We start from the raw sequence: 12,151 nt of genomic DNA on the forward strand, positions 1-12,151 counted from the left end.
ACACCTCAATGTCCAGCTGACTTCTTAAAATGTGTAAACATTTTTGTGTACTATAAAATATTACCAAGTGTTCTTTTCCCAGCCAAGAAACCCCCTTCATCAAAGGCATCTCTCCATTTGAACTGCACTCGGACCTGAAGTACAAATATATTTATGGGATTATAAATGTATTGAGTCAAAAGTTATTGAAAATATCAGCTGTTAACTTGAAACAACATGAACAAGGCAAAAAGTAGGCAGGGCTCACTAATCATGCTAATACCCCTGCCATCGACCCAAACATATTTCTAAGTTCAAAACATGGAAAAAGCAATATTTTCTTATTTACTTATCAACATCAAACTTTGCACTGCACCTCTCTTATTGGCATAGAAACTGTACCCTCAGTTTGAAAAGAACCCATGAAGTTATAGGTCCCAGAAATGTTGAAGTTAAAACCAAATCAAAATATGTAAAAATTCATATTTTCTCAGAAAATCCACATATGGAAATCAAACTGCACTTGTTCTTTTAGTTGAAAACTGCTTAATTTGAAAAGAATCAGTAAAGACAAAAACAGGAATGCAAATGTTTGTGAACTGATGGTACGTGGACATCATGTTCATCTATTAAAATCAGATCTTCTACTCCGATAAATTCCTCTTGGCATCAGCATCTGACAAGCCCTCCTCAGTAGTGGCTGATTATTGGTCACTTCCAACTAGTCTACAGGTCATCATTATGTAAAATAACTAGATTTTAGGATAAAACAACTAGCCTTCCAAGATTTTCACTTGTCTCACACCAACGGACTAGTGGCAGTGTCTATGACTGCACAGGAAATCGCACCTGGTGAAGCCTAAGTGAACTTTGTTAAATGAAGGATGCGTAGGTTTTTGAGCCAGCCAAACGTCACATTTCTAAAACAATATGGCTTCATTTCTATATCACCTCAATTCAGGAATTTTGATTTTAATAGCCATCATGTACACCAAACAACAAATACTCAATCCTTCATTTTTTAATGTAGATGCCATTACAGGGTTTATTGATACGGTTTATTACTTGCCTGTGAAGAGATCACCTGTTTAATAAACATAGTATTCAGCTGTATTACACATTGTGTAATAACAAAGCGTGTGCTTGTGTACTGCGGGAGCTTATTCATTGACATTGTAGAGATATAGATCACTGAGAGGAGCTTATGCACACTCAATGACCCCCTGTTGCTAGGATGACGTCAGATGGCATTGTTTCGCAGGTGGAACTTGCAACAAATTTCCGCAAAATTACATCATAGGGTATTGTGACGTGATTGTAACCTTTGTGGTGCTGGGCCCCGTTCCACAAGGCGATCGTAGCTCAATGACAGTCGTAAGTCTATGTAATAGTATGTGAGTTACGATAATCGTAGCGCTATGATAGCTTTGTGGAACGGACCCCTGAATTCTAAAGGTAGGCAGTTGTATGGCATTAGATTAATATGTGTCGTGTTTTAAGTGGTATTCTGTTAAACTCAACTGGATTATCTGTGAATCGGTAGATGTCTGCCAATGCACACATGACAGTGAAATTATAAAAAAGTTATCTTGTGTAATACCAATTTTATGAAACATTTGCTTGTCAGATACCAGAACTATTTACTTGTTTCAGAAAATTGGAATTACCATGATTACACAGGAGCTCGTTTAGAATTCTATGTGCATTTAATATCCACAAGAATATTAACAACTCAGTCTTTATTATTCCATTCAGAACCAGCCATTTATATTCGGTTTAGAGAAACAGATACAGTGATCCCTCGCTACAACACTACCTTTGGGGTCCAAATAATTGATGAGTGTTATAGATGATGAGCGGTTTAACAGAGGTTGAGTCGGCGATGGTAGATGACCAGCACAACAGTACATACTCTGCTACCTAACACAATCTACGATGCAAGTTTCAGAGTTTGAAAGAAGATTAGAATAGTAGTTGTTTTTGATTCATACCATAAAAAAATATTTATCGAGTGCTATGCGCTTTAAAAAAAACCCACATTGTATCTCTTCAGCGAATTCTGGTGTTACGTACTCACAGTGATCAGCTGATAATATTTTTTTGAGATGGGGAAAAACATCTTAAAAACTGAAGTTCATTAAAAAGTAAGTAAATTTTGGGAGCCATGCGTTACCACGCGCTATAACAGAGTTAGAGCCATATTGAAGGTGCAAAGGCGAGAGAACACTATATCAGATATGATGTTCTGATTGGATCACTCGCTCAAACTGAGAACTAAGAAGCCTAGACACTGATTGGCCGATCAGAAAATCACATGACACAGCGGCCTCAAATCAAATATGCCAATAGACATAATGGAAGTTGGTTTTGGTTGGTTTGTTGTTTAACGCCGCACTCAGCAATATTCCAGCTATATGACGGCGGTCTGTAAATAATTGAGTCTGGACCAGACAATCCAGTGATTAATATCATGAGCATCGATCCACGCAATTGGGATCAATGACATGTATCAACCAAGTCAGGGAGCCTGACCACCCGATCCCGTTAGTTGCCTTTTACGACAAGCATAGTTGCCTTTTACGACAAGCATAGTCGCCTGTTACAGCAAGTATGGGTTGCTGAAGACCTATTCTACCCCGGAATTTTCACGGGTCACATAATGGAAGTTTCGTCAGATCTTATGCATAGAGGCATCAGATTTTAATTAAAGGATGATGATGGACATATTGGAAATATTGTATTGGGATGTCCACTGAAGAACTCATTCTATTTCCATTCCAATATCATATTTCATGAATATCAACAGTGTTCTGCCTAATATGCTAACGCGCAACAGGCCCCAAAATAATATTAATTGAATTCATTAAATTACATGTGATTTCATTATAGTTACCTGGTTTTCAGTGATAGGCAGTTTGCTCTCAATAGAAACAACTTGGTCATAGTACCTGAAAAAAGAAAATGCCAGTCAGACCAATTCAAATAGTTTGGAGTCTGGAAATACATTGAAGTATGCCTAGGATTACAGAGAGTCAACAGTCTATTGGCGCATACAAGATGCACTTCAATGATTCAAATTTCAACCAGATACATAAACAAATACAAAGTTTGCTAAAAAAACATTGAGAAGGTGTAGCGTAATGTGGTGGTGGGTGATTCTAACAATCATTTTCATGATTAGTTTGGAAAAATGGGAACCTTGGTCAATTTGTAACCACCTTGTTCTGTTTCAAGTCCTAAGTGAAATGGCAAAGTGGTATTCAAGTTAGTTGGTCACAGGAGAAGAAGGCATTTAAAATTATGAGTATCACAGCAACTCTGCATTGTTTCGTATCGACTTGTGTCAAATACCTCTGACGTGTATCATGTTCATGATAAGTACCTTGTGATGTTATGCAAGGGACCAGCAAAACACATCATCTTATCATACCACCGATAAACTGATACATCAGCTAATTTCATGGACTTTGATATGCTTGAACAACTTCTCAACAGGGATAGAAAGTAACCTAAAAAGTCTACTAGCCAGAGTAGTGATAACATATAGGAACACCCTAAAAAGATCAAAATCTACCAGCCCTGAGGATACCTTTAACATTGGAGAATTTGACTTGGCCTAGCTGGCTAGTGCTAATTTCTATCCCTTTCAAGGATAAAGATAATTTAATAGTAATTTATAATAATCTGAACGTCAGAAGGATTCTGCTGGGAGTGGGTCTGTCATCAAAGTCCACCCAAAAGCCTACTCAAACAATTAGAAACATGATATGAAAACCATTATTAATCTTGCTTTAACAACCAAGGCAACATGTTATCATGGTAGGAAATGCGCATACAAAGTGTCATCAGATGCTACCCCCAGAACCCCTCCCCTAGATCTGCCACTGAACATAAATTGATAGGACCAGGGTCAGGAGTCGATTTAACTGCTGGCCCGTTGGCTTGCTGAAACGCAAAGTCTGGCTAGTCAAAATCACCCTTTCTTCCCTTTTGTTTATTTTTTTTAATCGGACACTACTTGTGAATCATGTAATTTTGATGAAAAAATATTTAGGGGGTATGAGGTGTTGTGAATGGTTAACTCAAAGAAAGATATATGTCAATCACCATGAAATGAGGCAAATGAAAGCCGAGATTTAATCTCAAAGTGTAGGAAAAGGCGTTTCAGGGGTGAGCAGTTCTAAAATTTTCAGAGACCCACTAGATGTTTATGCGACCTCAGGTTTTTCAGCCACGGCCTCCACCATTTAGTCGTTGGCCAGTAAGTTTGGAGAAGGGCCAGTAACATTAAAAACATGTTAAAAGGAGCAAGCCCTGCTGGCTACATGCAATGTTAAATCTAACCCTGAGGGTACAACCTGGTTTTGTCCGGTACAACTAGGCTTTCATGTCAACATTCACCTGGTTCAAGTGCCTTAAAGGGGAAGTGTACACGCAAAAATCACTTTCTTTCTTTTTCTAAACAAAACGCAATTTTAGAATTAATTAGTATCTGTGTTTGAAAATATACACTCATTTTTTTCACAGTGAAAGTAGGAAGCTCACAATAGTGTGAAAATGATATGCCGTTATGAGGCCTTCGTTTTTCGAGCTAAACAGGCCTGAGTTATCCCCCTTAGATTATGACGTAATTGGTGCCAATTCAACTGGGTCCCTGTCTATTCTCAACGCAAAAGATATCAAGTACCAGTTTGCGGTAAAACAACATGGCCTACGACACACTCCGGCGCAGTGGTGACTCAGCATAACACTATGCTGGCTGGCATCTGAGACGCTAGAATCACACACCTAGACCTACACCACGTGAAGCGGCTCTAACAAAGCATGATGACGTCATAATGTTTATCAATTGGCACCAATGACGTCATATTGCAAGGGGCATAAGCCATGGTGTTTTTGTTGTGGAAATAGAACACTTGGTAAATGTGAAAAATATAAATCGTTTTAATGCGAGAAATATGTTAATTAATTGTGATATTTTTATATTTTTGTCTATGACACTTCTAGGTTAACACTTTTAAAGTGGAAAAAGTACAAGAAAAATAGGTTAATTTCCGTGTGAACTTGCCCTTTAAGTCTAGCCCTGAGTCACAAAACATGAGAAATCATGTACCCCCCCGGGTAAATGTTTTAATTTTAATACCCTTTTGAGCATGTTGAGTGATGAACAATGCCAAATGAAATGAACCAATATATGGTGATCAAAACTAACCTTGTGTGAACATGTGTAGTAAATGTGGTTTTAAAATCATTCAACCAACACAGTTTAATCAAAGGTAAAAAAACTGGTAATTGAATTCAGCTGAGCAGCACTATCAAAGTTTCCACCATTATGAACATAATGAATATATTTGTAGATATTCAAACAAATGAAGCAAGCCTCATTTCATCCTCTGACATTAGAAAGGTAGATCTTCTGTAGTTTAGTGATATTACAATCATTCAAGTATACTATTCAAACTAGGCAGAATTGTCAGCAATGACAGCTTGTACTAAATTGTCACGTCACAGAATCACTGATGTAGAGCTACCTAAACTCCACAGTCTGACGCCCCTTTCCGGTAAATCTTTAGACATTGTGATTAGTAATTGTGTTGAAATGAATCCATGTTCTCATATAACTATAGTTACAAGACTAGCTATATTTACACGGAATCTCATCATAACACTCAAGCTGCATCATTTCAAAAACATGTCTCTTGAGCACATTCTCAAAAGTGAGGATGGTGGCAGACTTTTCAATTAATAAATGCAGACGAGGCCGAAGTCTGTAGGTTTGTTAAAATAGAAGATTAGGTACATGGTCCTGTATATCAAATAAATCCCTGTAACCCTGTTCAGTTTTTGCAAAACTCAACTGATAATCAATACAATACACTACCAATACATTACTATCATACTACTATAATTAGGCATACTGCATGAACAGGAAGTTACTATTATTTACAGTCAAACCCAACTGTCTCCCAGTAAGAAACAGCAGAGTGGTAGATCATCATGTTTCAAGCATGTTCACTCACATTCTTACATACCAACATCTAAATATTTACAGATTCAAACAAATATTTCAATATTCTGATCATGTTGAAAAGATCTTCAGTTTCATTTCTTCACCCAACATTCTCATATCTATTCTTAGGATTTGATATTTTATCGTAATGTGTTCATGCATTATTCAAAATACCACCATATTAACACGTTGGTCACACTGATTTCCTGCAATTACCCTCTGTCGTACAGATAAGGTCTTCTGTGCAGATTTACCGACCGACTCGACAAGTACGTTCAGGACATCAAATGTATCAATTATTAATTGAATTCTGTCATGTGAATCAGATGCTGTGTACATGATGGACACATTTATCATTAATGTCATGCTTACCTGGGGCTAATGAACAATTACCTGATTACAAGTAAAAAGTCTTTGGACACTATGCCAGTTGAATAAATAATCATATCGATACTGATTTTATTTAACATAGAATAAGATTATTTGTGCGTGTCTTCTGAGTATCTTAAATGTGAATATCCTGTATGCATGTATGTTTCATTGTTATGTTCAGGATTTCCTTGTGTATGTTCAGGATTTCCTTGTGATATATTTTAAGAGGTGTGTGTGTGTGTGTGTGTGTGTGTGTGTGTGTGTGTGTGTGTGTGTGTGTGTGTGTGTGTGTGTGTGTGTGTGTGTGTGTGTGTGTGTGTGTGTGTGTGTGTGTGTGTGTGTGTGTGTGTGTGTGTGTGTGTGTGTGTGTGTGTGTGTGACCGTTTTTACGTTTACCTGAAGCAGTGAGTTCTGTTGTCTATCACTATCTACCAGGTCAAGAAATATGTGCATCATATCGGTAAGGCCACATGTGAAAAACAGATAGATTGCATCAAATACATTGAACAAACATTCTTTTACTGGATGTGAGCAGGGAATCCCGAACAGGTAAAATCAAGTTCCCTAAATCAAGCCTGCCTAAGTTATCATGATGATGAAGAAATCTTGGGTACAGTTTTCTTATCATACTTATATTAATCATGGCATGCTCATTAGAAAAAGAAGATTACACAGTGAGATTAAAGGGGCACTGATCTAAAGCAATTCCCTGGGACTGGTTGTTGCCTTTGTTATTGTTTTTCCCCTGTGAGTACCTGGATGATACGCAACGCAACTGAGCATGACAAGAAACTGGGCTACCGTCTGCAAGGACAGCAAAATAAACTTGGACATGTTGGAGGCAATATTTGTTTTACTCATTTTTGAACACTGATTGGTTAACCGTGATCCATAAAGATTTCGACAAAGGGCGCATGTTAATTAATTTCTTCAGCCTAAACAAACAGACAAAAAGAACGACGAAGCTCATCGGTTGTCGTCATTTGGAAATACCCCTGATTGTTATAGTTTAAAAAAAAGAGTACCAATGCAGTGAAAGCATTTTCGGATTTCGGATTGCGTCGATAATACGATTACTACTCCCTTGTTGTCATCCACGTTTTCTGGTATAACCCTACACTTGTGTATTTGTCGTCATTCACTTGATGCTCAGTTAATGAATTTATTACAGGTATAATTAGTGGTCGCACCACTCCGAATACCTGACGAAGGTTCCCATTTGGCATTTATTGTGTCTGGGGTAATTATTCAATCTAAATCCAGGTTTGAAGTGAGGTGAAATGTGTGTTATGTAATATGCACGTGGCAGCCCAGCAAGAGATGAATGATCAGTTGATTTACTTTTTTTGTAAATCAGCGGAACGTTCGTAGTCATCAAAGGATTAACAGAAAATATATTGATTGATTAATCACTGTTATCTTGCATGGTAGATATCTCAAAAGTGAGTGTTGACATGTCTAGGTTTACTAAAACAAAGGGAACACACTCATATCCTTGCGTGAAGTGCCGATGTAAAAACAGCATACTTTGTTCAAAGAAGTAACCGATAATACATTGATTAATTGCTCATTGTTATCTAACTCAATGGGTTTTTTAGGAACAGTGGACATAATGAAAATCGTTGTCACGTGGGCTTTCTCAGCTAACCTTTGAGACTTGACAACTATGTGAAACACCTGAAACAATCTAAGTTGAGAAACGAACACGGGTTTTAAAATTTCCCGAAACGATGTATATATATTAAAATATTTGATTGTTACAGAGACACGTGACATCGAATACGTTTCTTTGAACAGCTGCAGACGTTTGGGATATTGTTCCTTTGTGTGGATATTCACGGATACATTCCTCGAACAAGGAAGCTGCCTACAATTATACACCTATATTTGGTAGGTTGTAATTATGATATTCGCATTTTGTTTTCCTTCATTTGCAGTAGCATTGGGCAGATTCATTCTCGTTCCTGTACGTCTTGGTTGGGAAATTCTTCGATGCACGATAGACGTTGTCTTTTCCTTTGTATATTACAGTCAACTTGCAAAATGTGATTATCTCAGGCAATTTATAAAATGTGTAAATATTTCAGTCATTTTGACTGAAAAATCTGTCCATTTCCTAACCATATGCTAACAGATTGACAAAATTGAATAAGACAATCAATAGGGCCTAAAATCATCACAATAGATTATTATGTAGGATTAGAAGCCAAACAATGTAGAAATGTACTTTTCATGTTCAGTCTCTTGGTGATGATATTAAACATAAAATGTTTGGAATTCCTTGTCATAATAATACAGATGGACATATTTTTCAGTCAATTTGTAAAATAACTGAATATTCAGGCATTTAATAAATTTTCTAAGTGAAAATTTTGCACATTTTGACTGTAAAAATATAAACACAATAAAATAAGCAATGCTCAGGTGAAATATTTACTTTGTGTTGCAAGTAAAAATAGTGTAAACGAAAATCGCACAATTACCAAGCTAGTGACTTATCAAAACTTCGTCACCATTACCGATGCTACCCACAAAGATACCTACATTTCCTTATTATTTCCAAAACTGTATTTCATTTTGTTGATCAATGTGACCATACGCCCTTATACTATCAATCAAAGGGACAAATGCGTTTACGAATTGCGCAGCACAGGTTGCGAACTTGTCTAGGTTTCTGCTATATCATCCGCGTAAAAACAATAACAAAGGCAACAACCAGTCCCGGGGAAACATGAATACATACTAGCATTCATAAACTTTCTAGCTTAAGTAGTGGCAATCACGTTTGAGGATTTTGACATGGTGATGTCTTTAGGTCATTGTGGAATGAATAATCATATGTGACATGAAATACTTCCTTTATCAGGTCTAGAGATCACTGTTAGGATATGAAGGAAGCTATAAACATTGATAAATAAACAATTAATATTGATTACTTACCTTGTTTTTAGATCAACCACCAACAGACAAGAAGTGATAACGACCTCAGAGGTGGTAGACACAGTGACAGTGACGATTTTTTATAATGTATATGTATTATACACAGGACATTTTAGGCCCACTTGTCATCTGAATGACACAGCAACTAAGTAAACTCAATAATTTATTATTAATGTAGATTCATTCTTATAGCTTTCTATTTCTTTTAATGGAGTTGCTATCAGTTTTCAAAGACAACTTTTGACAAAGAAACCCCATGATAGTGAACAACAGTGGTTGTTTATTTTCATGTCACTTCCGCCTGTTTCAAATCAAAATAACGAAATATTAGCATGTCAACTGAAGTATTTTCCATATCTGTCAGCATAAAATGGCACCTTATTTGATATTTCTACGCACATAGATATACATCTGGAGATATTGCTTGCTGCATACGTTGATCGACAACTATTTCACAATATTTGATACTGAAACGAGAAATGACTTACCGGTACAGCACTTCTAACGCTGATTCGTGTTTGTCTACGGATTTGTTTATCATCAAATTTCGGAGTTTGTTGAACTCGCTGAGAGCATTGTTGTAGTCGTCGGGTTCAGCTGACGAAAAGGTGTTTTGAATGAAATTTCTGAGAGGTTTTACAAGATCAACATCATAGGTCTTTTTCAACGGAACTGCCAAGAACGCCGCCATCTTGGATAAGTGTGATCACATGTTACTGTTGGCTATTTATAACTTTCGCAGTGACGTCACTTCACGAGGTACCTGATTCACAAGTGCGTGGACCGAGGTAATACTATTGAGAGCAAACTGGAGCGGTAGATATACGTGTCTAAAGTGTCTGATGCTATAATGTAATGTGTATTTTTACCCATCTAGTGATTCATCAGTCAGAGGTAGGTGTTTCTCACAGAATTTGGCTAAATATTTACAACTATAAATTAAGTTATATATATATATATATATATATATATATATATATATATATATATATATATATATATATATATATATATATACTCATACTACCTAACAACTTCTGTAATTATTTTGTTTTTTCTCTCTCACAAAATAAACACCGAAATGTTTATTTGATGGTTATGTATTTGATACGGGTATAATAGTTGTGTATTTGACCTTAGTTTGCAGTATTTCGGTGACAACGTTTTGATAACGTTTGTAATTGTTTTGTCAAATCCATTTTCAAGTGTACACTTTCGTTTGCTCGGCAAATTACATGTTCATTGAATAACATGTTATTTCTTATCAGCAGCAAAACCCATCCCAGTGATATATACCGATATCAGATATTTTCTAATAATGACCTAGAGTGAGTGAGTATGGTTTTACGCCGCTTTTAGCAATATTCCAGCAACATCACGGCGGGGGACACCAGAAATGGGCACATTGTACCATGTCGGGAATCGAACCCGGGTCTTCGGCGTGACGAGCGAACGCTTTAACCACCATTATTGACCACCCTCATCGACTTTGTGTGAGTTGATTGTTTCCGTTTAATGTCATTTTGAACAGATCTATCTATCTATATCTTTCCTGTCGATAATCTAATTATCCTACACTAGATAATCGAGGATTTATCGATCTATCTATCTACACTAGATTATCGAGGATGGTACAGACGTTCACCAATATGGTGATCACGGACATTAAAAATATTAAGTGTCCATTGTGAAACCCACGAGCGCGGGTATGGTGCTGACAAACTAAGGACAATAATTTGGGCTAATATGGGATTCGAACCCACGATTAGCCCAAATTATGATTCGAACCCAAGAGTCCAGCGAAGATCCGGGGGTAGAATAGGGCTTCAGCAACCCATGCTTGCCGTAAAAGGCGACTATGCTTGTCGTGAAAGGCGACTAACGGGATCGGGTGGTCAGGCTCGCTGACTTGGTTGAAGCAAGCTTCGATCCCAATGGCGTGGATCGAACCTCATGATATCAATCACTGGATTGTCTGGTCCAGACTCGATTATTTACAGACCACCGTCATATACCTGGGATATTGCCGAGTGCGGCGTAAAACAACAAACCAAAAATCGGACCCACGATCATCGCATTCTGTCACAAATTTAAGGGACGTTACTCTGCATGCGAATTCCAGCGCCTTAGGCGACGATTTTCATCAAGATGGGACCAGAAGCTTTAGGGTTGAAACTAAAATTTAACTTTCTCATCAATCAGGATCCCCCAAACGTTTTACAGGGTAAAACAGTAGATGTGTGCATCATAACGAACTGTAGAAATATGTTTACATAATTTAAGTAAACAACAATTAAATAAAGGTACATTTTGTAATAAAAGCTTCGTTTGTTGCAAAGTGAGCGAGCTGCTTTGAATAGCATTGTAGTCTCATGTTGGTTTGATCACGTACGTCACGCCAGCATTCAGCCATGAACACGTTCGGATGAAATTCTGAGGGATGAGTAAGTGTGTCAACATCCCACGTGATGACTGACAACCCGGATCCGGCTGAAGGTGTGTGAGTTCGTCAGTGTGCAATTTACTGATTTTCACCTGTTGTAAAGGTCATTTTGTAAGCCAGTGGATACGTACATCTTATTTAAACAGGAAACTGACCATGTATATATGTTCATATATACACCGTAATATATCATACCTCGGGAATAAAGATCGAGTAATATCGCAAGTTGAGTCAGACTCACATTAGTGGAGACGAGAGTTTTATTCGCCCATGCATATGCCATAGTACAAACCGGGGTCACGAGTGCGTCCCTTGGACATGCCAGAACCCAACACTCGTGGGTTGGAATCCCCGTTCGCCCCGATTGTTTGTAGGTTTTTCAGCACCATACCCGTGTTCGTGTGTTT

The 12,151-nt window shown here is 37.4% G+C and overlaps 1 protein-coding gene across 4 annotated transcripts in view; it reads right to left on the reverse strand.

Annotated features, from left to right (window-relative positions):
• Positions 1-10,018, reverse strand: part of LOC124135798 (programmed cell death 6-interacting protein-like) — a 29,094-nt gene extending 19,076 nt beyond the window's left edge. For all 4 annotated transcript variants that reach the window (XM_046501351.2, XM_046501350.2, XM_046501349.2 and 1 more), the window contains exons 1-3: positions 9,790-10,018; positions 2,873-2,927; positions 65-134 (exon numbers count right to left, since the gene is read on the reverse strand). In XM_046501351.2, coding sequence (XP_046357307.1) covers positions 65-134; positions 2,873-2,927; positions 9,790-9,992 — 328 coding nt within the window. In that variant the 5' untranslated portion in view covers positions 9,993-10,018. The remainder of the gene's footprint in view (positions 1-64; positions 135-2,872; positions 2,928-9,789) is intronic.
• Positions 10,019-12,151: the final 2,133 nt, after the last annotated feature.

The sequence above is a fragment of the Haliotis rufescens genome, unplaced genomic scaffold (assembly GCF_023055435.1).
Source record: "Haliotis rufescens isolate VD_foot unplaced genomic scaffold, xgHalRufe1.0.p SCAF_4, whole genome shotgun sequence".
NCBI classification, from domain to species: Eukaryota; Metazoa; Mollusca; class Gastropoda; order Lepetellida; family Haliotidae; genus Haliotis; species Haliotis rufescens.